The following is a 25,148-nucleotide window of genomic DNA, read 5'->3' on the forward strand; positions in this document are numbered from 1 at the left end:
GGCTCAAGTCTAACCCTTCCGGAACTTTTATTCCACTCCATTTCGGCCAAAGGGCAGAGTCTGTGCCGGGTGGAAAGGGTAGGACCTGTCGCAATGGAGGGGCAACCTATTGCAACCCAGAGGCACCAGATGAAACACAGTGACCACCCTAAGAGCCCATTCTGGTCCATCTACTGTTTCTTGCATTAAGAGACCTCAGCAGCGTTAATCATAAGAAATATCCAATCTCCATATAGGGGTGGAGGAAGGGGAAGAATGCTTGACTTTGTTTCCCATTTAATCACATACATATACCACCACCACCACACCCGAAAAACAGGTTTCTGCTTTTTAAAAAAAAAATCTATTAAGTTTTTCTCTTCCCCAGCACATATCACTATCCATAATGGTCTCTTCTTTCTTTGTTTACACATTTGTCTGCCTCCAACTAGAATGTAAATTACATGAGGACGTTCTCTGTTTTGTTCACTCTACTGCATCCCTGGTATCTGACATACAGTAGGTGCTCAATAAGTATTTTTAATCTGGAAGGTGGGGATACTTCCGGAAAATCAGCAAGAAGCTTGACATCTAGTACCTGAAAGTGAACTAGGTCGCTGAGCAGAGGGTGGTTAGGAAAAAAAACTGAAAATGATTCTTTTGGAGGGGACCACTTCTGTTCCTGAAGAGGCAAAACATCCTAAGATTTTATGAGGATTCTTCTCTGTGGCTCTGTGGGTTGTTTAAACATTACAAACTTTATGCCAATGATGCTACAAAGGAGAAAGGGAGACCCTTATTACAAATGTTCAAACCCAAGGGATGCCTGGGTGGCTCAGTTGGTTAAACAAATGTTCAAACCTTGACCTCAGTTTAGCTAAGATTTTTACTCCATGTCCATAATGAGTGACAAAGCCAGTACAAAAATAAAGAGCAGTCACTTCCTCTTTTATGTTTAAAAAAGAGAGAAAGAGAAATGGGGGGGAGGGGGAGGTGGATCTTACTGAACTCTGAACTTCCTTTCTCATAACCACAACTTACTACTGACTTACTTTGGTACAATGATTGCCGAATAAATAATAATCAGGCACCTCGTTGGTGCTGATAAAGTTTTATCCAAAACTCTGCCTGGAACACTGCTTACTGATTCCACCCTTGAAAGGAGCCACACCAGGGATTCTGATTAGAAGACAAAACTGACCCAAGGCTACCATGAAACTCTGTGGCCGCTACAGCTCCACTCAAAGGACTGACATTTTTCACGCCAAAATGAAACTAAACCCAAACCGGCAGGCTATTCTCAGGCACAAATCCACAGCCAGAAATCCTGGAGGGAGTTTGGATACTGAGTGCAGCCACCTGAGTTTGGGTCCAGGTCCTGCCATTTTCTTGCTCTGTGATGTTGGGGGAGTGGCTTAACTTCTCTGGGCATCAGTTTTCCCATGTTAGACAGAAAAAGGTTTTTGTTCCTGGTCCGGTCAAGCCAATTCCAACTGCACCCAACCTTCCTGTGAACGACAAATACAACTCTGGACAAAATTTTTAAAAGAGTAAACAAAAGAAGTCAGATTCTGGAGGGCAAGGATGAAATTTGTCGAAGGGGAATGGCCTAGCTTTTACTAGGAGAGCATGCCAGTCAGCAGCAAGCAATAGCTAAAACTCCAACACCAAACCCTAAGTTTTTCTGCCTTGCGAAGCCAGAGGGCAGATTTCAGGCCAACCACAGCTACTGGAAAGTAGGGAATCTAAGAACAGAGAGCGCCAAGAGAAGAGGACCCCAAATGTGTATAAACTCTATCCAAGTGTCTGGCCGAGTCCTGAACCATGCATGTGTGGGACAAACTCAGAGAAGCCTCAAAGATAAAACAAATGGAATTGACATCTGAGCTGATGTCCAAGAGACACTTATTGTCCAACCAAGACAACAGCTTACTAGGATGAAAATATCAACATTCTTCAGACAAACACAACTCAATCCCGTGTCTACAACATTATTAACACGATGTCCAGGATACAATCTAGAATCACTCAACCGACATAGGAGAAACCAGGACAATAGGAGCAATCTCAAGAGAAAAATATAATCAAACCAAAAAACAAAGGGAGGAATAATTGCTAGTCAGTTGGGGCAATACTCTGAAATTATATGAGAGGCAAGGCATTTGGCTGCAAGTAACAGAAAACCCATCTTGAAAAGGTTTAAGCGGTTAAGAGAATTTGCTAGCTAACAGAACAAAGTTTCCAGGGAGTGGACTGTATCAACGGTAGTTAATTCAGCAGTTCGATGACACCGTGAAGGACACAGATCATCTCCTCCTCCCTCCACCCTGCCATTTATGGCTGGTCAGCCCTGTCGTTCATGGTCAAACAAAGTTACCACAGTTTCAAAGTATGACATGAGGTAAAGACAAATCCTTTGTCCTGTGTCCCCTTCCTTCTGCTGTCACATTGTCCTGTGAGCCTATGACTCTCGGGGCCCTACCACAGCCTTCTTGGGACCAAGAGAGGAGATCCTGATGACACTTTGAGGATAGCAAAGAAATAACTGGGAGAATCCTGAGTTTTTGATGACCCTGATAAGCCCCAATCAGGCTAACCCTAGAGCCACTTCCCTTCAGACAGTTTGTTTTCTGTTATTAACAACCAAAGCTTCCAGTCTGAGACAACCACCAGAATTGGGAAAGTAGGAACGAGGTTGCCTTCCTGGTTTTATTAAAAAGGGAGACTACTGGGGTGCATGGCTGGCTTAGTTAGTGGCGTGTGATACTCTTGATCTTGGGGTCATGAGTTCAAGCCCCATGTTGGGTGTGGAGTTTACTAAAAAAAAAAAAAAAAAAGATAAATAAACTTTTTAAAAAGTAAAAAATAAAAAAAATAAAAGAAGATCAGCATGCTTTAGAAAGATGTTTAAGCATGATAGCCCCAAACTGAGACAACTTAACAACCAGAAAAATTAAAAGAAAATTGAAGAGTACCACCAGTTAAACTCTTTTGAGTACCACCAGTAATATGCGTTAGATATTTTGAGAAAAATATAGCCCTGTATTAATATTAATAATTCTCAAATCTCTACCTCCATCCCTGACTTCTTAATATTCCCAGTGGCCTTTTGGATACCCAGACCTGAGTATACCACAGGTATCTCAAATTCAACTGTCTTTACCCACAGAATTCACGGTCTCTCCCCACAGGCCATCTCCTCATCTTGAATTTACTACTGCTATTTATGATTCCTGCATTCATCAAATACCCCAACAAGAACTCGCTCAGCAGCTGATGATATTCATATGCTGTACTTCTGTGCTATGTGCCAGGCAAAGTCCTGCTCTGCCCCACACAGGCATTGCCATATTTGATCCTCACAACTCTATGAGGAAGGCACCCCATCCTTATCATCTACCCCTGTCTAAAAATGAGGGTGTAGGGGCACCTGGGTGGCTCAGCCAGTTAAGCGTCCAACTCTTGATCTCAGCAAGGCCATGATCTCACAGTTCATGAAATCGAGCCCCGGGTTGGGCTCTGTGCTGACAGTGCAGGGCCTGCTCAGGATTCTCTCTCTCTCCCTCTCTCTGTCTGCCCCTCCCCCACTTGTGATCTCTCTCTCTCTCTCTCTCTCTCTCTCTCTCTCTCTGTCTCTCTCAAAATAAATAAATAAAACTTTTTTTTTTAAATAAATAAATAAAATGAGAGTGCGAAGGACAAGACACTTGGATAGCATTTGAATCTAGATCTTTCTCTTTTCCCTGCTTCACAAAACAAATAGAAACCAAGGGGCAAGAATTTCTCAACAGGCCTCTAAGCTTACTTAATTTCCAATCCATTTTCCCTTTTCTGTTCATTTTAACCCATGCTCCCCCTTCTCCCCTCCCCCCTCCCCAAAGACGTCCTCAGGGTCCCCTTCCCTTACTTAGACACTCTCTTGTCAGCACTTAAAGATGTTGGCCCACCACCCTGAAGTCTTCCTCTCCCCTGCCTTCTGTCTGCCACCTCCAAATCTTCTCTTCCTGAAGCCTGACATTCCTGGTGCTTCGACTTCCTCCTAACACGTGTCCCTTCTCTCACACATCCTCTCTCACCTCGCAGACTCACTTCCTCATTCCCTCACTGCCTCAACTTCCTCAAAACCCAGCCCGGAACTTGGGCCCCTTCTGTGCAGCCTGCCCAAGACCCTGGGAAGCGAGATGCCCCCAGTGTTCCCACCACCAGCACGATTACAACACGTACCACACTGTGCTACACATGTTCGATCTACGGGTCTTTCCAGGAGACTGGGGGCCGCCTGAGAGCAGAAACATGCCTGGTTTCCCTGTATTTCCCCACACAGAAGGGGCGGCCAAATATACCAGCTGGACCACACTGTGCTATTTCTTCTCTGTTACTCTCCTCTGGGTGGATTTTGGAAAAGACACACAGGGATGGAAACCATGCCTTCCGTGCTCCCGCCGAAGGCTGATCAGGGCTCCTGGCAGGGTATGTGAACCGTGAGCAGACTCAGCCAGCCTGGGATTGTCACCCTCTTCAAATACTTCTTAGCTTCAAGACCTGGGGCAAGTTACTTAAGGTCCCTGAGCCCTAGATTCTTCAGGGAGTTAAAATGAGACTTAGCTCCTAAGGTGCTTTAAAGGAGATCATGTGTGAGCATTCGGCTCAGCGCCTCAACAAATTAGAACAGGTCCCCAGGAAGCATTATCATTCCATGAACACAGCTGCTGTTTGTGACCCTTCCTTCCAAGTGACCCAAGACTTTGACAGTTCTCAGCTCAGCAACAAAGATGCAAGGAAATCAGCTGACTGTGGTCATATGACCACCCCAAGCCCTCAGACCAGAAGTCACTTTCTGAATTCTTTATTTGGGGCTATGGCAAAAAAAAAAAAAAAAAAAAAATCCTATGGCCAAAAACAAACAAACAAACAAAAATCTACACATATGCAAACTCCCTCACTGGGAAAACAAAACAAAACAACAAAACAAAAACAAAACAAGCAAACAACAACAACAAAAACCCACAACGATTAAAGCATACATTTCTCCCACTAGGAGTTTCCACATCCCATCATTTTGCCAATTTTCCCGCTGCTGCTGCCTCTGGAGATGATCTTAGTCACGGTCACATACCCCAGAGCTGGCCTGACTGTTCTCACTCACCCTGCCCGGGACCTTCCCCACCACACAGCTCTCCCACCCTGAGCCCCTCACTGCACAGGAGAACTCGGGTCTGACTCCAGTGGGTCTGAACTCAGTCTAGGCTCTGCAGTTCTTAGGAAAACTCTTTATCTTCACTCAGCCTGTTTCCCCCTCTGTGAACAGGAACAACAATCCTAGCAAGTCTTAGTGGAGGGTAAAGATTCACAGGGACACAGTCTGAGAAATGGCCAGCTCATCTCGAGCCCGCAGATACCAGCTGTCTTTCCTCCCTTCCCCATCACGCTCAACTCTACATTCCTTCTATAAAACCCTGAACTGAAATCTATGTTTCAGTCCTGACTCTATGTAACTCTGGAAAAATCTTCTTAAAGGCACTATAACAGGAGCAACCTTATATGGCTCTGTAGGAATTAAATGAGTTAATGTACAGGGGCGCCTGGGTGGCTCAGTCGGTTAAGTGACTGACCCCTGGTTCGGGCTCAGGTCATGATCTCAGGGTTTGTGGGTTTGAGCCCCGATGTCAGGCTCCACAGCAGGCAGCACAGAGCCTGCTTGGGATTCTCTCGCTCTCCCTCTCTCTCTCTGCCCCTCCCCCGCTTGTGCTCTCTCTCTTAAAATAAAAAAAATTAAATAAATAAATAAATAAATAAATAAATAAGTTAATATACAAAAAACACTTAGAACAGTGCCCGACACATAGCACATACTCAATAAACATCAACTCAAGCGAGCTGCATTTGAAAGCCTTATTTGAAGATGTCCAGGAAATAGCTCCTCTCCCAGCTAAGAGAGCCCTCCCATAGGGATTACAGAAGAACATACACATTCACCAAAGCAGGAACAGGTCTACCCCTGATTTCATTTTTTCCCTTGCACTTGACTTTTTGTCCCATCTGGGGCAGCCTGACACCCACTGGGGGCCTCGGGCACCAAATCAGAGAAGGTCTGAAGGGGAAAACAATGAGACCAGCTGTCATTTGGGCCCCCTCCTATCGGGAACCCCAGAGAATATAAACACATACTAACCTCAGCCCTTGGAAATCCCAGCTGGAGGCAACCACGGGGATACGAGGCACCTCCTCGCGAGCATGCCGTTCCCACGTCTCCCGGAAGCTCTGTGCAGACCTCACCCAGCTCCTCCTCTGTGCTGATTCTGTTCGCAGAACACTTCTCTCTCAACCCACAGTATCCCCCAGGACAATCAGTTCCTTCTCTCTGCAGGAGCGGGATGGCTCTATGCTAGCACTAGAGACAGTACTCAGGTCAGGACAAGTAGTTCCACCGAACCCAACAATTCCACTTTCAAAACCTCTTATCCTATACTTAGAATTCTATTTGGAAAAAGAACTCTCATCAGTGATATCTGAAAGCTCAAAGATACCGATCAAAATAATCTTGGGATATTGTGACGAAGTGAAAATACAACCTCTAATTATAAAGAATTCAAAATAATGCATTTATATCCTCTCTAGAAAGAAATAAAGCCTCCACAGTCCGTGGGCCAATTTCACGAGCCTCCAGGGCCTCTGCTCTATACTGTTCACAGTGATTTTCAAACGGCACTGACCATTACCCATAGTGAGAAACACTTCACATTTGACCCAGTTCACGCGTGCCTACGTACGCACGCGTGAAATATAAGTTTTATGCGGCAATACTTACGCTTCCTGAGTATTATCCATTCTGACGGTCTTCTATTTGTTCATGGTGTTCATGACCTACTAAATTGATTTCATGACCCTTCATGAGTGACGATCCAGTTAAAAAATACATTTAGAAGAATTCAAGAAAACTCATCCCTGAGTGGAGCTGCAATGAGGTGTAAGGGTCGAGGGCAACAAGGCATTGAAGTCACAGAGTCCAGGCTTAGAAAACAGGCTGGCAAGACAGGGTATAGGGGAAGTCAGGTCAGCTATGTGAACACCAGATCTCCTTCCTAGGAGCTGGGTGGCCGTGGGCAAGCCAATCTCATGCCCTAGGCTTACTCGGATTAAGACTCTCTGTAAATAATATTCTGGTGCTGACAAGATACGGTCTCTGAACCCAGACAGCAAATAAATCAGTTCTGTGAAAGGGCCAGTGAAACCCCACAGGCTTACTAATGATCAAGAAGACACAGTTTGGAGCTAACCTCTAAAAGACACCTGGAAGCATGGATTGGATTCCTCCTCACACCTCTAGGGACAAGGTTCTCCTTCCCCCTGCAGCTGGGGGTGTTGAAGCCTAAGGCTCACAGGTGCATCCTCCCTCCCCATGGTCATGCCACCTTCCCAAGAGCAGCCTTCAACCAATGTCTCCTTGGTGTGGGTCCCCATCATCCCACCTCTTTCTTTTCTAAGTGTATTTATTTATTTTGAGAGAAAGAGAGAGAGAGAGAGAGCAGGGGAGGGACAGAGAGGGAGAGAGAGAATCCGAAGCAGGCTCCACGCTGTCAGCACAGAGCCCAATGCGGGGCTTGAACCCGCAAACCATGAGATCATGACCTGAGCCGAAATCAAGAGTCAGGAGCTTAACCAACTGAGCCACCCAGGCGCCCCCAGCCCCCGCCACCATCGTCCCACTTCTGAAGGGCCATCCCAGCTCCAGCCATGGATTGGCTTTGGTCTCTATTACAACTACTGCACCAGGGTGCAGCCAGCCTCTTTCCCTGCTTCCCTCAATCCCTCATGCGTGTCGTGCCCCAGACCTGATTCTCCAATAAGCCACCTGTGTGCAGATCTTCATCTTTTAAGACAAAGCAGCAATGATATTGGCCAAAGTCACAGGAGGAAAACTAAGTGAGAACGCTGACCTCAGGACATTTTTCTGAGGGTATTTTTGAGACCTTTTTTTTTTGTTTCCAGAGCTAACATTTAACGAGCAATCACATGTCTTTGCATACCATGTCTCGTTCGATCTACATAGTGCCCTGGGAGGTAGGCTCAGGATCCTCACCTTCATCCCACAGACGAGACACCAAAGATTAAAGAGGCTAAGAAAGGACTCCACACGTGCTCGGCAGAAGAGCTGATGTCTGACCCCATGCCCTTGACCTCATCCTATCCCACCACAGCTCTATAATCACACTCGCCACACTGGATCACACAAATTCACTCTCGTGTCTGTCTCTTTGAGGATCTCCCCCCGGCAAGGGCCAGGACCTCATGTTCCAAATCTCAAGCTCTTGGTGCAGCACCAAGCACAAGGCAGGACCCAGATGGTTGGGAGTAATGGTGGCAGTATTCAGTGGCGATGGTGTTAGAATTCAGCGTGTCCTGTGTGCCAAGCCCCGCGCTGTGCCTGTTACACAACAACATATCATTTGGCCCCGCCTCTTCCCTATGGTGCTCTTATCAGGTGCAAGCAGTGGGCACTCACTTAGGACCCGCCACAGAAGCCAGTACACTTCAGCAGACGCGCTCTGTATGAGGGCATGTTTTCTAGAGCTAAGCAGTCATGCGGGCCTGAAATTGGTCTGGTAGGTTCCCCAAAATGCCAGCCATACTTTGCAGCTTCTCCCAGCAAGAGGAAGAGCCCATTTCCTCCTTTATTTCCTCCTTTAATTCTGGGATGGGCTTGTGGCTTGCTTTCACTGACCAAATATGTCACAAGTGACACTGTGCAACTCCAAGCCGAGGCTTCAAGAGGCCTTCCAGCCACTGCTTTGTGCACCGGGAACACGCTCACCTCCGTGAGACGAAGCACAGGCTAGCCTGATGGAAGACGAGAGACCACCTGGAGAAAGGCCCCGGCGTCCCAGGCCCATCAGCTGGGGCCCCAGACGTGTGAGCCCAGCCAGCAACCGCCAACCCCTGTCCAGACCAGAAGGGTCACACAGCTGAGCCCAGCCCAAATCACTGACCCACAGAAAGAAGAGCTCAATAAAATGGTAGTTATTTTAAGCCACTAAAGTTTGAGGTGATTTGTAACACACAACAGGTAATTGGTCTATTAGATGTCCAGATAGCCAAAAGCAGAACCACCAAAGGATTCGTCTACAGGAATGGTGACACATAAGCAAAAGAAAAGAACATAGAAGTGTTTACGACGTCCACTGGCAACCAGGAGAGCCAAGAATTCTGACCGGCTGGCAAACTACCGCTTGTGACAAGCACCAGACTGTTCTAATACCTAAAAACAAGAAGAGTGCTTCTTCATTTCATACTTTGCAGCAAAACAGACCAGGCTCTCCCCCAAACATACCCTCATACGTTTGATAAGATGAAGAGGTCTAGAGTTGCACATCCGTTTTTACTGAAGTCAAGTGAGAGATCAAATCGGATACATCATCCCAAAGGAAAAGGAAATCACGGCTGTGGGGACCGGGGCAGGGCTTGCTGTGTTCACCTACATGTTTTCCCACCAGACAGAGCTGGCTGACATGTGCCAGTGCCCCTCGCAGTCGACACAGCCCTCCCTGTGCCAACAGAAGGTGAGCAGAAGTGACATGTGTCCCTTCCAGGCTGGAGCAGTTAGGAAATGAGTGTGCTTTGGGGGCACCTCAGTTAGTTGAGCCTCCGACTTCGGCTCAGGTGGTGATCTCACAGTTCGTGAGTTCAAGCCCTGCATCCAGCTTTGCACTGATGGTGTGGAGCCTGCTTGGGATTCTGTCTCTCCTTCTCTCTGACCCTACCCCACTTATGCTCTCTCTCGCTCTCTCTCAAAATAAATAAATAAACTTAAAAAAATAAAATAAACATTAAAAAAATTATTAAAAAAAGAAATGAGTGTGCTTTCTCATGTTTTCTCCCCATCCATTGGGCTAACGGAGAGAAAGCTGGAACCCTCAATGACTGCATGGAAAAATGCCTGACCAGGATCACCCACAATGGTCTGGGCCATGAGAGAGAAAGAAATCGCTTTCTGTTAAGCTGCAGAGACTTTAAGGCTTATCTGTTACAGCAGCTTTAACAGAGTCTTACTAGTACGTTAACTAGCATAGATGTTTTGTTTTTTCTCTTTTAATATATTTTCAATGTTTTTATTTATTTTTCAGAGAGAAAGACAGAGCATGAATGGGGGAGGGGCAGAGAGAGGAGGAAACACAGAATCCGAAGCAGGCTCCAGGCTCCGAGCTGTCAGCACAGAGCCCGACCTGGGGCTCCAAGTCACAAACCGTGAGATCATGACCTGAGCCGAAGTCAGACGCTTAACCAACTGAGCCACCCAGGTCCCCCATTACAGACATTTTTAAATGCGAGCCCTAAAAACAGTTTGAGCTCCAAGTTTTCCGTGTATTAGCAGAACTAAATTTTTTGATGGGAAAATTGTCAGAATGCCCTGGCTTCCTGGTTCTACAGTTTGCACCCGATGGGCAACATTGAAATAAGAAGCAGATGTCCCCCCAAGAAGGCAAACGGTACCAGCCCTCAGTGACTGACTCCAGAAGGTGCTCGTCTCCCATACAGATGTCACTTCTGTGTGTACAACTAAAAAAGTCCCAGCTGATATTTTTGAGGTTCAGCCTCAGTGATTTACACTTGCTTTTTAAATGTTCTATTAAGGGGCCCCTGGGTGGCCCAGTCGGTTAAGCATCCAACTTCAGCTCAGGGCATGATCTCCGTGAGTTCAAGCCCCGTGTCAGGCTCTGTGCTGACAGCTCAGAGCCTGGACCTGCTTCAGATTCTGTGTCTCCCTCTCTCTCTGCTCCCCACCCCTACTCGCACTCTGTCCGTCTCTCTCTCAAAGATAAATAAACATTAAAAAAATAATAACAAAATAAATGTTCTATTAAAGTATAATAACAGAAAAGTGCTTACAAGTATACAACTCAGTGAAATGTCATGATCTGAACACATCAGTGTAACCAGCACTCAGATCAAGAAACAGAACCCTGGTGGCATCCCAGAAGCCTCTCTCAGGGATTACCCCCTGGTAATGGCTGTCCTCCCTTCTGACCCCTCTAGTTACTTTCACCGGCTCCTGAACATCAAGTAAATGGGATCATACAGAAGGTACGGTGCCTGGCTTTTGCAGCTGTCGTTACCCCTGGGAGAGTCATCTATGTTACACATAGCTGCAGTTTGTTCCTGTACGTTGCTGTAAGATATTCCACTGTGTGTCCACTATTCTGCTATTAGACAACCGAGGTGGCTTCTAGCATATGTTATATTGGAAGACATTCTTTTCACTCCAGTCCACCAGGGCCCATGATGAACAAAGGCAGGGACTTCAGGAGAGGAACTGTTCATCTTCACAGAGAAACACAGGCAAAGCATGAGACTGTGTCCCCAAGTTAGCAGCATTCACATATTTTTGAAAATCATTTCCCAACAGGCTCTATGAAGGGCAATTTGCTGGGGGTGGGGGGAATGGGAGGGGGAGAGTTCAAACAAAAGTGATCAAAGCCTATAAACTAGCAAGTGATATAGCTCTCATAAAAATCACAGATCAAGCCATAGAAAACTAGCACCAAAACCCAAATCACAGGACTCCCTCTTACAGTCATTTCGTTCAGTCAACAGGTATTTACTGAGCACATCCTATGAGCCAGGTTTGGAGCTGGGTACTTGAGAAAGAACAGGAAGTGAGACAGATGTGGCCCCTACTCTCACAAAACTGACACTCTGGTGGCAAAGACTAAACACTCAAACTAACATACAATTAGAAAATGTAAAGCTGACAAGGAGTTATGGGATTGTACGAGGGGGGACCCGGTTTGGAAAAGCAGGGAAGGCCTCTCTGAAGAAGTGACACTGAGCTAAGTACTGAAGGAGGAGTAGGAGGCAAGCTGGGGGAGAGGAGAGGAAAGAGCAGTTGAAGCTGAAAACAGAGCATGTGCAAATGCCCTGGGGTAGGTAGGAGCATATCATGGTTGAAGAAGACAAGTTGGGTCTTCGGCTAGAAAGTGAAAAGTGGGTAAAAGGGAGGTACAAGCGAGGTTCATGAGGACCCAGGGCAGACAAGGACTTGCAACTCATATGAAAGACTCTGGACTTAATCCTGGGAAGAACAGAAATGCCAGCCATCAAAAGAGGTGTATCTGGGGCGCCTGCGTGGCTCAGTCAGTTAAGCGTCCAACTCTTGATTTCGGCTCAGTTCATCATCTCACGGTTCATGAGATCAAGCCTCAGGTTGAGATCTGTGCTAACAGTGCAAAGCCTGCTTGGGTTTCTCTCTCTCTCTTTCTCTCTACCCCTTTCATGCTCATGCTCACAAGCACATTCTCTCTCTCTCTCTCTCTTTCTCTCTCTCTCTCTCTCCCTCTCTTTCCCTCAAAAATAAGCTTTTAAAAAAAGAAGAAGAAAAAAATTTTTTTAAAACATGAGTATCTAACTGAAACACAAAAAGGTCCCTCACCACTCTATATGCCAATCTTCCTTCCCTAGGTGCACTATTTGGCCCAGATAGAATTACCAATACTCCCAACCATACATTTTGCCATATACATAATAACAACCCAGATAACTACTGAAATTCTCATTTGCAGCAACGCCAAAATTCTAAATAATGGCCCCCACTTTGGGGAGGGAAAGGAGATCTTCAAAATATGGTTAGCTCCTAAAAAATCACCCAAGCACACCATCACAAGACTAGAGGCACTCCTGCAGACTTCACCCTCCACCTTCACCCACATTATTTGGCAGCTTCTTCTTCAACCCAAAAGAGCACGTAAACATTCCATCTGGAGGATGAAGGGAACTCAAAATTTAAAAAGTGAAATGGTCAGAAATCTATTTAAAGTTGAAATGCCATCAACACGTTTTCAAAATGAAGACAGCAGATGGGACCATCACAGATCTCAATTCAGCTTCTGAGGTTTCCCACAAATTAAAGATTCCAAAGCCAGGAAACTGTTGCACAGAAAACACTGTTGCTCACCCGTGTTCCTGTCACAGCTCTGACCCCAGCTAAGAGTTTCTCACTCAGAAACATTGTGAGTTGCACCTGCACCTAATACTATTGCCCACAGCGTGTAAACACGTTCATTCTTGCATCAAGTCCTTGACTCGGGTTCATTGCACTTGCCTCCCCAACGGGATTATAGAGTCAGTAAGGACAAGACGACACCCAGCCCCAGGAATAAATGCAAATAGCTGCCATTTATCAAGCGCTCAGTGCACGTCAGGCGAGGCACTAAGGAATTACTGGACGTGTGCCCTCTAAACAAGATACTATTGTTTCCTTTTACCTCTAAAGCAACAGAAGCTCAAAGTGTTTAAGGAAATATGTTCCTCGGCCCTGTACCAAGAAGCCAAGATTTGAGGCAATGCCTTTCAATTTCCAAAGCACAAACTCCTCACTACCCATGCAGCATGGGCTCCATTAACACGTGTTGGATAAGTGACAGCAGCCGGGCGGGAGAAAGGCAGTGGGAGGATTCCTTTCAGAGGAAAAATCATTTCCACGGTCCTCTCCGCCGAAGGATGCAGGGAAGAGAGATATCCCTATTGTTAGAACCGTAAAAATAACCCAGTAACCACCTCCCAAAATAGAACAATCAACAATATGACTGACACGAAAATCCAAATGTCTCTCTACGACGTGAGACCCTCAGTGCTCCGGTGACACCCCCACAGCCTCTAAATGGTCATTTCAGCTTCTCGTACCTGCCCTCCAAGCCCACAAGCCTGGAATTTCGGGATCTGAGTCACAGCAATTACTGTTTCAAATGCGATTCATGCTCCTCTTTTTCACACGTTTAGCCACTTCCCTCACCCTCTTTAGAACAATGACAACAAGCACCTCCTAGTCACTATCCTGCCTTCACAAGGTCCAAACCCTCCTATATGACGTTGATCTCCAAGCGCCGCCCCTCCCCGACCCAAGCACACCCTCCTTCCCATTCCCTGCATGTGCTCTGTTCTCTCTTTTGTGTGTTCAACTTGAGTTGTCCTCTGCGTGAAACACCCTTCCCAGCCCCCAGCCTCCTGTCAATCTGGGAACTCCCACTCCTGCTGTAAGATTGTTCCCAAATGTTACCTCCTCTGTGGAATCTTCTCCACCCCTCCCAGGAGTAAGGATGTCATCCCACTTCTCATTTATGTGGCAGAACTAACTGGCCATGTGCTGTTCTCCCCACAAATGACCAGGAAGATCGTCAAGGGCGCAAGGATAGATTCCTCTCCAAAGCCCATACTGCAACGGGACATTTTACAATACATTTCTTCTAAGTTATTTATTAGTTACTGTTCTTCTTCCACTAGAATGTAAATTCCATGAGGTCAGGGACTCTGTCTGGTTCACTGCTCCAGTTCCAGTGCCTAAAATAGTACCTGAAACATGGTAGGCACTCAAAGATTTGCTGAGTGAATGAATGCACAGATGGACAGATGGCTAGATGGATGGTGGAATGGATGGATGGTTGGGTGAACTGATGGATGAATGGACAGCAGATGGAAAAATGGCTGAATAGATAGATGAACGGATTAGTGAGTGGGTTGGTGGGTAGATGGATGGAGAGATAGATCGTTGGATCAAGCAGGATCATGCTTCACCAGCCCAGGGTCATAGAGTCATGGAAACAGAGCAGGATTTGAAATCAGGCCTATCTGATTTTTTGAGCCTGTACTCTCAATCCAATTTATACTGCCTATCTAGAAACCCAAAGTCTGGTCACTGGACAGCAGCAAGATAAAAGAAGAAAGAGTCTAAAATTCCCGCCCCCCACCTGGGAACATGGTTATTGTTGAGCTAAATTAATTTCCATCTACTTAGTAAATGCCAAGACTCAACAGGAAGGCATCTGAACCCTCCTAGTCTGGCTCTCAGTTCCCCTTCTGACTCAGTAGGGCAACGCTCTGTGTGTGGGCTGAGGGAAAAAGAGACATCCAGGAGACACAAACAAGCAAGACAGAGGACAATAAAAAGTAACAGCAACAATACCAATAGTAATATTAAAAGATTGATACTCCTGAATAAAAGCCACCGTCTCTTCCAAACCTCACTGGAGCCTACAATTGTGATGTCTTTCAATTCTCGGCTACATCGAGTTTTCTTCCAACACCAACCATTTCCAGGAAAAACAATGATGCTCCTTCTCTATTCACAGGAGGAACAGCCAGTATGAAATTAGACCCAGAGGTAAAACAGGACAAGGCTTGACATTAGGCAAAAGTGGATGTGGGGAGGATGGTTTAAGGGTAGAAACTAACATACCCCTATGTGCTCATAATTCCCTGTAGTTCTTTTATAATAAAAAATAAAAAGCATCTATTAAGTGCCCAAATTTGTGTTAGAGAGGCACTAAAGACATGTTAGCACCAAACCGAGATCAGAAAAGATGGAGATCATTTTCTGAATGTGATCAATGAGGCTTACTGTGAAACTACTTACAAATTACCTTCCAAATGAAAGCAAACACCGCCTAAGCCAACAAAATGAACAGCTGTAGAACATCGGACCTCGACCCAGGGTAAGGAAGGTATCTGGGAGTCAAGGCGAGTAATCCTGTGTCCCTCAAAACTGGCTTTCAGTTCAGATGCCTCTCACTGAAATGCTTTACGCTCCCTTTTTACTTATTCTCAACCTGTCAGCTCAAACTTGTTCCTCCACCTCTGAAATGATCTGATTTTTTCTCCACCTCAAACTGCAACCCCTAAAACAAAAAGGAAGCCAGTTCATTATCTGAGTTATTAGCCAGGAGGTGATGAAGTTCTTTGTCGAACTGGGAGAGAAGCCATCTTCAGGTAGCTATCTGATTCTACTAAATATTCATCTTACTCGCGACCATGGCACAGGTAAAGATTCAGGGCTTCTCTGCAGAATGTGACAGAGATAAGACCTTCTCTGTATCTTCACCCAGGATATGAGCAGCTTCACACAATACAGATTTTTTAGCTCTGGCTCCCTGGCAACTCAGACTTTCTCCAATTACTTCGAAGGATGGGAAGTTATTTGCCTTTCGTTTTTGGTTTTTCATTCTCAGATCAGACCAAAGAATTCCCTGACTCCACCCCAACCATTGCATAGGGTAGCATCCCCCTTATAAATTCTCATGCACCCTGTACACTTCCTACAAAGTGCTTAACAAAAGTAAGCTTAAATATGGTTACAATGATTGGTAGAATATTGATCTTTTAACGTTTATTTATTTTTGAGAGAGAGCTCAAGTGGGGGAGGCACAGGGCGGGGCAGGGGGGACAGAGGATCCGAAGGGGGCCCTACACTGACAGCACAGAGCCCAACATGGGGCTTGAACTCACAAACTGTGAGATGATGACCTGGGCTGAAGTTGGACGCTCAACCGACTGAGCAACCCAGGTGCCCCATGATTCACAGAATATTTACACTGTAAGCTGCATGACATTAGGATCTTCTTGAGCTCATTCACCATAGTATTCCTGCCATCTAAAATAATTCCTGACATATAGAACTTAATGAGTGAATATTTTTTGGAAGCATGAATGGATATATAGAATGATAAATGGATGGAGGGATGGATGGAAATGGATGGATGCATAAATGCATGTAAATATATAAGGTTCCTACCAGATTTTCAAGCAGCCATCACACCTCCAAATGCCACATGTAAACACTGTGGATTTTGTACACCCTATAAAAAGCCCAACAATCTATCTGTATAATATCACACAATTTTAATGGAGAAATAGGATGAGTCAAGCCAAAGGATCCATGAAATTAGATCAAATGCCAAAAATGATGAGACCAAGCTTTTGAATGCATCATCCAGAGATGGTGAAATATTCAGCTGATCCCTCTACCCACCCAAGAAGTAATTAGACTACAAAGTCAAAGGAGCAGAACACGGATTTTAAATTGTACTTAGCAGTAATTTAACTACCTGTAGCTGAAAAGCATCAAAAGGAGATGCATATTCTCAAAACTGTGACATACTGATGTATTTACGTATGTTTTTTATATACACACGTGTGTGCGTACTCACAGAGACAGAAACAGAAAGCTAGGCAGAAAAAGACAGAGAAAGAAGAAAGACTCCAATAACAAGAATACATATAAATAACTGTCAAACCTTTGGTTCATCCTTTGACCAATTACTTTCTCTGTTATCTTTTTCTTTCTTGACCCAAAGACACCATAAACATGTTGGACGTGGTTCTAGGCAGGACACCTGGAGTATCACCAGTACTCAGAAACAACATATTTTTTTAATTACTTTCTAAGAACCTGCATATCATATCAGTTACATTTCCAAAGGTGTTATTTTCCATATTTACTTAGAAAGGCATTCTGTTGCCCAGTGACAAAGCTTTTTGAGTTTGCCCTGAGTGCTTGACAGCTCAAAATGAATTTACTGTTGCCTCTCCAACAAATCAGCCCTCCTTTTTAAGACCCAACATTAATTCACTTAAATATTTTTTTAATGTTTGTTTATTTTGGAGGGAGAGAGCGCGAGCTCGCATGACCAGGGGAGGAGCAGAGACAGGGAGACACAATCCAAAGCAGGCTCTGTGCTGACAGCAGAGAGCCCAATGTGGGGTTACTGGTTTTTAAATTTTTTGAATATTTAGTTATTTTTGAAAGAGAGAGAGCATGCACGTGAGCAGGGGAGGGACAGAGAGAGAGGAAGAGAGAAAGAATCCCAAGCAGGCTTCCACACTATCAGGGCAGAGCCTGAGGTGGGTCTCAATCTCAGGAATCAAACCCTGAGATCATGACCTGAGCCAAAATCAAGAGTCAGACGTTTAGCTCATTGAGCCACCCACACACCCCTCACCTGAAGATTTTTATTTCAAATGGGACTTTGGGCCTAAAATCCCACTTCAGGTGGAAAAAATAAAAAAGTCAAACCATCAAATACAAAGTCAAAGAGCTTCGGCCTTTTACCCACATTGAACCCTCAGGACACATTCAGAAAAAGCTAAGAGGTGAGCAGAGTTTCACTCACAGTCCTCTGGGATCTGCTTCTGGAAGGGAAATGGAATAACAGAAGGCTGCTTCAGTAGCTCACAGCCTGACTTACCGATTGTACAAAAAACAAACCAACAAACAAACAAAAAAAAAGCCCTCTTTATGAGAAAGTCCTACCTAAAGTATAAGATATCCCATTATAAGTTGCCAGGGAAAACTATGCCAAAAATAAAATTAACCTTTGATTCAGCTTTGATTGTTGTTTTTAAAAAGAGCACACTTTAACCTCTATGTGTTGACTACACACGAAAATAAACTTGTATCCCATAGAGTTAAACGTGGATAAAAACGGCAATGTTTGAATTCATGCAACATTTTGGGGTTCTTAAAGAATAACTTCTATTAAATGGTTAAGAAAACCACTTTCAGATCTACACAGGAAAGAGAAGAGCTGGCTTACTCATTATAATCATCCCTGCTAGGTTTTCATAGTCAGAAAACTAGTGAGCTGGGGTTTTTCTAGAGAGTCCCTGACAAGTTGAGATCTTTCTCACGAGGAAAGGGTGAGAAAAGAGAACCTAAACAAGCCTGGCTGGCTGAGCAGTGCACTCACTGGTGCTGCCCAAAGTCTATGAAGAAACACATCTGAGAGGAAAACCTACCTAAATACACGAAAGTGGCCTAGTCATTCAATGACTTCCAGAATGAACTTCTCCCACTTTGACAGAGTTTCCTACCATGAATCAAGTAATAATGATCGTCTCACTTACAGTCATGGATACTTACTGTGGATATTTCTCTTATACCTTGGTGTATACCATAACTCTATGAGATAGGTACTATTAGCCCCATTTTACAGATGAGGAAACTGAGGCCACTACAGGTGAATGACTTGCCCAAGTTCACAAAGCAAGTAGGTGGCAGAGCAGAGATTGAAACTCAGTTCTACCTGACTCTAACCCCATGCTATGAATTCTGAATCTCTAAATTGTATTGCTTGCCTGTTTATACTAAAGTGACTTCCTTTTTGAGAAAAAAAAAAAAACAGTTTTGGGGCTCCTGGGTGGTTCAGTAGGTTAAGCATCTGACTTCAGGTCAGGTCATGATCTCACAGTTCATGAGTTTGAGCCCCACATCGGGCTCTGTGCTGACAGCTCAGGGCCTGGAGCCTGCTTCGGATTCTGTGTCTCCCGCTCTCTCTGCCCCTCCCCCGCTTTCTTTCTCTCTCTCCCTCTCTCTCTCTCTCTCTCTCTCAAAAATAAATAAACATTTAAAAAAAATTTTTTTAATTAGTTTTTCTCTGCCAAACTGCAAAAGCTTCTTGGGGTAAGAGTCTAATTCCACCCAAAGTCTTGTTTTCATTACAATTAACACACAAATGCAAGTTCTAAGGTCCTCTAAAGAATGCCAGAGGGGGCGCCTGGGTGGCTCAGTCGGTTAAGCGTCTGACTTCAGCTCAGGTCACGATCTCGCGGTCCGTGAGTTCGAGCCCCACATCAGGCTCTGGGCTGATGGCTCAGAGCCTGGAGCCTGCTTCTGATTCTGTGTCTCCCTCTCTCTCTGCCCCTCCCCTGTTCATGTTCTGTCTCTCTCTGTCTCAAAATTAAATAAACGTTAAAAAAATTAAAAAAAAAAAAAAAGAATGCCAGAGAAAAGTCAGCCTTGCTTCTCTGAGGGTCCCATTTATTATCCAGAATTTAGTTTCATAATACAGATGTTCAGCCCTAGCACTCTGTCACCAGAGGCCTTAAGCTACCTCACAGAGAGTGGTTTTATAGAACATAGAGACCATGGGTAACAAAAAGGGAAGAAATTTTATGGCAATCTAGAATTTTGTCCTCTAGCAGTACAAAAACAAGGGAATCTATTCATAAGCTCCCCTGATCACACAGAAATCCATGATTTCCCATGGCTGATGGACTTTCCATCCTTCCTCCCTCAGCCCATCCCAGCATCCCCAATTTCCACGGCAGCACGATGGAGCACGGAGGCTCAGGGGGTTCCCTGCCTTAGGATCATCTTACACAACTCCTACCCAAGAATGGCACAGCCTAAACCCCCTCTCCCCTTCTACTTTTGAAATGGAACACCGCCACCCTAACTTGTAGCCAGGAACAGGACAACTTGAAATTAACACCACATTTTCCATATACCCCTTTGTAACATGGTGTGGGTATACGATTAAGCTCTAGCTAATAGCTCAGACGCAGAAGTATCTTGCAGCAAGTTCCATAAGGGACAGTGAGCATGTGACCTTTGCCTGTCTTTTTACCCTTTCCTCCTTCCTGCTGGCTGAAACAAAGATTTTTATGACTGGATCCTAGCATCCAGTCTTAGACCTTCTCAGCATCTAGCATCCTTCTTAGACCATGAGCTAATTGTCACCTCCTGGATGGTGGAGCAGAAAACTGAAAGGAGATAGGACCCTGGGCTCTGGACCTCTGACTAATGTAAGAAACTAAAACCTTATGTATTCTTGGGGTACCTGGGTGGCTCAGTCAGTTAAGCATCACACTTCAGCTCAGGTCATGATCTCACAGTTCATGAGATCGAACTCCACTTTGAGTGAGTTCGGGCTCTGCACTCTCTCTCTACCCCTCAAGGGATTCTCTCTCTCTCTCTCTCTCTCTCTCTCTCTGCCCCTCATTCACTTGCATGCTATTTCTCTCTCTGAAAAATAAATAAATAAATAAATAAATAAATAAATAAATAAATAAATCCTTATGTGTTCTCTATAAAATGTTGATCCCATTTTAATTCGGCGTACTTTCAGAGGAAATCGGTGGTGTCAAAATATTCAGGTGGCTCCAAAATCAGTCCCAGGCAACTCTGAGCAGATTAGAAGATAACCTCCCCTTCCTGGACGCCTCCCTGCAACCTAAGCATCTCTATGTCAGGGGCTGCCAATCCACCCTATCCCCTCTCTCTTGCTCCTTCCCACTCCAGCCCAGATGGAATAAACTCCCAAAAGAGTGACATGGGTGACCAGATGTTCACAGCTGGATTTCAGCTCTCACCTAGCAGCTGGTACCATGGCAAGGCAACTCTCTAGGGACAGTCTTCTCTCACACCAGCCCCCACCTTGGGGGATATGGGGGACAATCCCAGGGGCTGCTCTTTTCTGAGCACTTACTCTGTGCTAAGCTCTGATCCAAACATCTCCCATGCAACAGCTTTGGGCTACTCAGCAACTTTTTAAGGTAGGTCCTGTTTATTGGACCCATTTTATACACAAGACACCTGAGCTCAATAACACGGCTGGGAAGCCTCGAAGCCAAATTCAAACCCACAGTGACCTGCCTGATGGCCTATACATGTATGTGCACTACCCTACACTGCACCTCAGGGACAGGAGAAAAATAAAGGTGATTAATAATAATAATAATAATAATAATAATAATCGTAAGTACTTCTACCTCTGAAGTTGCCGTATTTGATGAGAAACTTTAATTCTGCTTTACTCTCACTACACCAGAAAATTCCTACCACTTTCCAGGCTTTGAAAACCAGGATCTCCTGCTTCAGGTATGTCATCACCTACACATCCAGAGTGACTTCCCCAAGCATCAGTGACTGCAGAGCGGGTGGGAAAGCAGCAATAAAAATGTTCAAAAATCACCCTGGACACCAGCAAGAGACAAAGACAGAAACAGATGCATGGAAGTGAAAGGTAACCTCAAAGATCATCTACACATTCCAGCACTAAGACACCACTGATATTCTGCTTCGGGGGCCAAAGTTCTAGAAAACAATCTGTTTGCAAAAGAGCCTAAGCTGTTGCCACTTTAAAGGGATTTGGAAAGACCTGAAACTAACATAACACTGGATGTTAATTATACTTCAATTAAAATAATAATAATAAAATTAAAATAAGAGCATATAAAACTGGAGGGGCACCTGGGCAGCTCGGTCGGTTAAGTGTCTGACTCTTGATTTCAGCTCAGGTCATGATCCCATGGTTCGTGGGTTCAAGCCTCATGTCGGGCTCTGTGCTGACAATGTGGAACCTGCTTGGGATTCTCTCTCTTTCTCTCTCTCTCTCTGCCCCTCCTCTGCTCACATGTACCTTCTCTCTCTCTCTCTCAAAATAAATAAACTTTAAAAAAGAGAGTATGTAAAACTGGAAAAAAATAATAAAGGGATTTAGGAAGTTCTCTGGTGCAGAGTGTGAGGCTGGCTGGGGCTCCACATTTTGGTAAGAGAGGCTGGGAAGGTCTGAAGGCTCACTGTATGAGCCAGCTCTTCCCTGGATCTCAGGTGAAGGAACCTGAGAGTCTCAGAAGACAGCAGTGCCACAATGAGAGCACCGTGTATGACTGACAATGCCACCTACACTCACCAGGGATCACTGGACTTTTCCCTGGGGGGTTGGAGGTGCTATAACAACAACAACAAAAAAAATCAGTACTGTCACGTCGCAGACTCTTGAATGCTCAAATGCTTTCTTCTCCTGATTTAAACCCCGCTCCCCAGTGTGGTCAATTTGCCCCTATGACACGCCCCAGAAATGAGACATTTCTCACCAAACTCAACCACACATGGCTCAGAATTGGGGAGGGGGGAAAAAAAAAACTTCCCAGAACAAAAGTTGCAAACTTGAATGCCTACCAGAGACAGAAATTCTGGGTGAGGCGGGCCCGGTTGGGAAGGACTGAGATAAAATGGTGAATGTGTGCCCCCCCCAACTATGAAAATAACTCCAAATGACTGTTCCAACAAGAAAGTAGGACCAATTCTCAGCAAACTCGAAGCTGGAAATTCAAGGATGTATGTGAAATCTCCCAGTTCTGAATGTGGACATCAAATTCAAAAAATGTTGGATACCCTAAGGGCTAAACAAGTGCACAGGGAATTTGACCATGGAGAGCGAGTTTGCAGTGAGAAATGGCCAAGGCCACCTTACACAGGAGTACAAGTCACTACTAGGTTGAGCATCTCTGGCTAGGGTCAAGGATCTCAAACCAGGTGCAAAGACCCAGGTAACCAGTCACTTGGAGTCCTTCCTGTAGGTAGCCAGAAGATGGAAAGGCAATCAGCATCGGCGAGGCACCCCATCTGGAACGACCTCTTTCAGAGAGGGAGGAGGCCCAGGGGACAACCCCGGTCACTTTTCTAGGGGAGGCACCATATGCAGAGGCCGCAGCCACCTGTGGAGACTTCTGTGAAGCAGGGGGAGAGATAGAACCTCTCTCTGTGAGATGAGGAAGGGCCTCTCTGAGGAAGGGATCCTCCCAGAAATGGCCCCTGGAGACACTTCTTCCAGAAGCAGGACTGGCCAAGCAAGATAGGTTCAGGCTCTTCCAGCCGGGAAGGCAGAAATAGGGTCTCTCACGGCACTCACCTGTCCTGGATGAAGCATCACTGCCCCCACATAAACACACGCCTTAAAAGGACCCTTTTGTGGTGATGCATTCCTAGCTTGGCAGGTCACTCTGACAGATACGATTCCTTCATTCCCTGCCTAACTCAGTCACTTCTAGAAAGTCTTTTTCACCATCTCTTCCCACAAACTGGGCATCCCCAGAGCCCCACAGCCTACCTTGGCACTGGAATCCTTGCTTCCCGAAGCCCCTGCAAAGGCAGAAACAGGCATGTCAGGCAGCCCTAGGGGCCCAGCCACCAGCTAGTTCCCCCACGTCACCCCCCTTCCCCGGTCCCTCTACCCCAGGTGCAACCTCCTAGCCACAGGCGGGTGCCCAAGAGTCTTCCGCCTTTGGGGGAGGGGGCAGCTGGGAGCTCGACGGTAACCCCCACCTCCCCCTCAGAAGGCAGAAGAGAGAGGCTGCGACCACCAGGTGGCGGGATGGGGGGAGCCTTTCCGTCGCAGGGAGGGTGGGGGGCAGGCGGGAGATCTGCCCACAGAGATGCCCCGGCACCTTCGGGGAAAGAGAAGAGATAAAGCCACATCCATTGGGAGGATGAGAAAGACCCCGCGGTGGTGGGGTTCCCCAGGGGGCTGCGAAGAGAGAAAGGGCGCCCCATGTCTAGAGGGACGGGGCGAGAGCTGGGAATAAAGGTCTCCGCAGTGAAGCGAGGGGAAAACTGAGGAGCGCAAAGGGGAACCCTGGCCCGCAGGAAAGAGCAGTAAGAGATAACCCGGGGCGGCACGGAGGGAGACACAGAAGGGGAGGAAAGAATGCCCCACGCCCGCAGGGAGATAGGACACCCAGGGCACTGCCCCCGGAAAGGAGGGGAGGGGGTGCGGGCGCCGCGAGCCCGGAAAGAGGCGGGGAGACGGGGAACCCCGAGCGAGCGGGCACTCGAGGCGCTGCCCTCCAGGGAGGGACAGCCACCCCGCGCTCGGAGCAGCCGGAGAACCAGCGCCCGCGACGCGGCCCCGGGGCTCTCCCGAGGCGGCTGGGAAGAAGAGCGGGCAGGAGGCGCCCCGCGGCCGGCCGTCTGGGGCTGGGGAGGAGGAAGCCGCAGGACTGTGCACCCGGGCGTCCGGGGCGGGGAGCCGGGGATGCGGGGCCCGGCGGCGCTCGTCCCCCCCTCGGGGACGCGGAGAGGGGGGCCCCGCGCGCGGCGCTGCCCTCGGGGCCCCGGGAAGGTGCCCTGCGCCGGCGCGCTCTCACCAGATGAAGTCGGTGCAGTGGCTGCAGAAGGTGGGCTGCTTGAAGAAGCGGGCGGTGAATTTGTGGTTCTTCACCTCGTGCACGTTTTTCTGCCGGAGGGCGCCTTTGCGGGCGAAGCGCACGGTGCTCTCCTCGCCCTCGCTCGGCGGCGGCCCCGCAGCCGGGTCAGCCATCTTGCGCGCGGGGAGCGGGAGCCGAGAGGTGCCGGCCCCGGGGCCGCGGGAGCGCGGGCTGCGGGCCCGGGAGGCGCGCGAGGAGGCGGCCGCTGCTGCCGCCCGGGGCCGCGGGCGCTTCCCCTGCGCCGGCTCTGGCCGCCGCGGCGCGCGGAGCTGAGGCTGTCACTCGCCCAGCTGCCGCCGCTCGTCCAGCTGCGCTTGGCACCGCTGGCCCCAGCTGCGGGGGAGGGAGGCGGAGCCCCGGGCAGGCCCCGCCTCCTTCATTTGCATCGCACCCAGGCCCCGCCCAGCGCCGCCAGCTGCTTTACATATTGGCACCCCTGAGACTGCCGGCCTCCCAGCGAAGTGTTCACCGCCGCAGCGCTGCGGCGCGGGGACCGCAGCCTGCTATCGTCAGCCCTGAGCCTCGCCCCCTGCCCCACTCCTGCGCCTGAGGTTGCATTAAGGGGATGAGCACCTTGGGTGCGCCCCCTGGGGAACCCAGAGCGGAAGGACCGACGGGGACTGGGGGTGGGAGGTGGC

General features: G+C 47.1%; 1 protein-coding gene across 3 annotated transcripts in view; it reads right to left on the minus strand.

The window, feature by feature from the left end:
* The window catches only part of PRKCB (protein kinase C beta), a 329,538-nt gene extending 304,723 nt beyond the window's left edge, over positions 1-24,815 (minus strand). The window contains exons 1-2 of one of the 3 annotated variants that reach the window (XM_043560272.1): positions 24,451-24,690; positions 23,415-23,446 (exon numbers count right to left, since the gene is read on the minus strand). In XM_043560272.1, the coding sequence (XP_043416207.1) occupies positions 23,415-23,446; positions 24,451-24,623 (205 nt within the window). In that variant the 5' untranslated portion in view covers positions 24,624-24,690. Of the gene's footprint in view, positions 1-21,291; positions 21,427-23,414; positions 23,447-24,450 lie in introns of those variants that run through there. The other 2 variants (XM_043560271.1, XM_043560273.1) reach the window with 2 other exon arrangements.
* Between the last annotated feature and the right edge of the window lie 333 nt (positions 24,816-25,148).

Source organism: Prionailurus bengalensis, chromosome E3 (assembly GCF_016509475.1).
Source record: "Prionailurus bengalensis isolate Pbe53 chromosome E3, Fcat_Pben_1.1_paternal_pri, whole genome shotgun sequence".
NCBI lineage: Eukaryota > Metazoa > Chordata > Mammalia > Carnivora > Felidae > Prionailurus > Prionailurus bengalensis.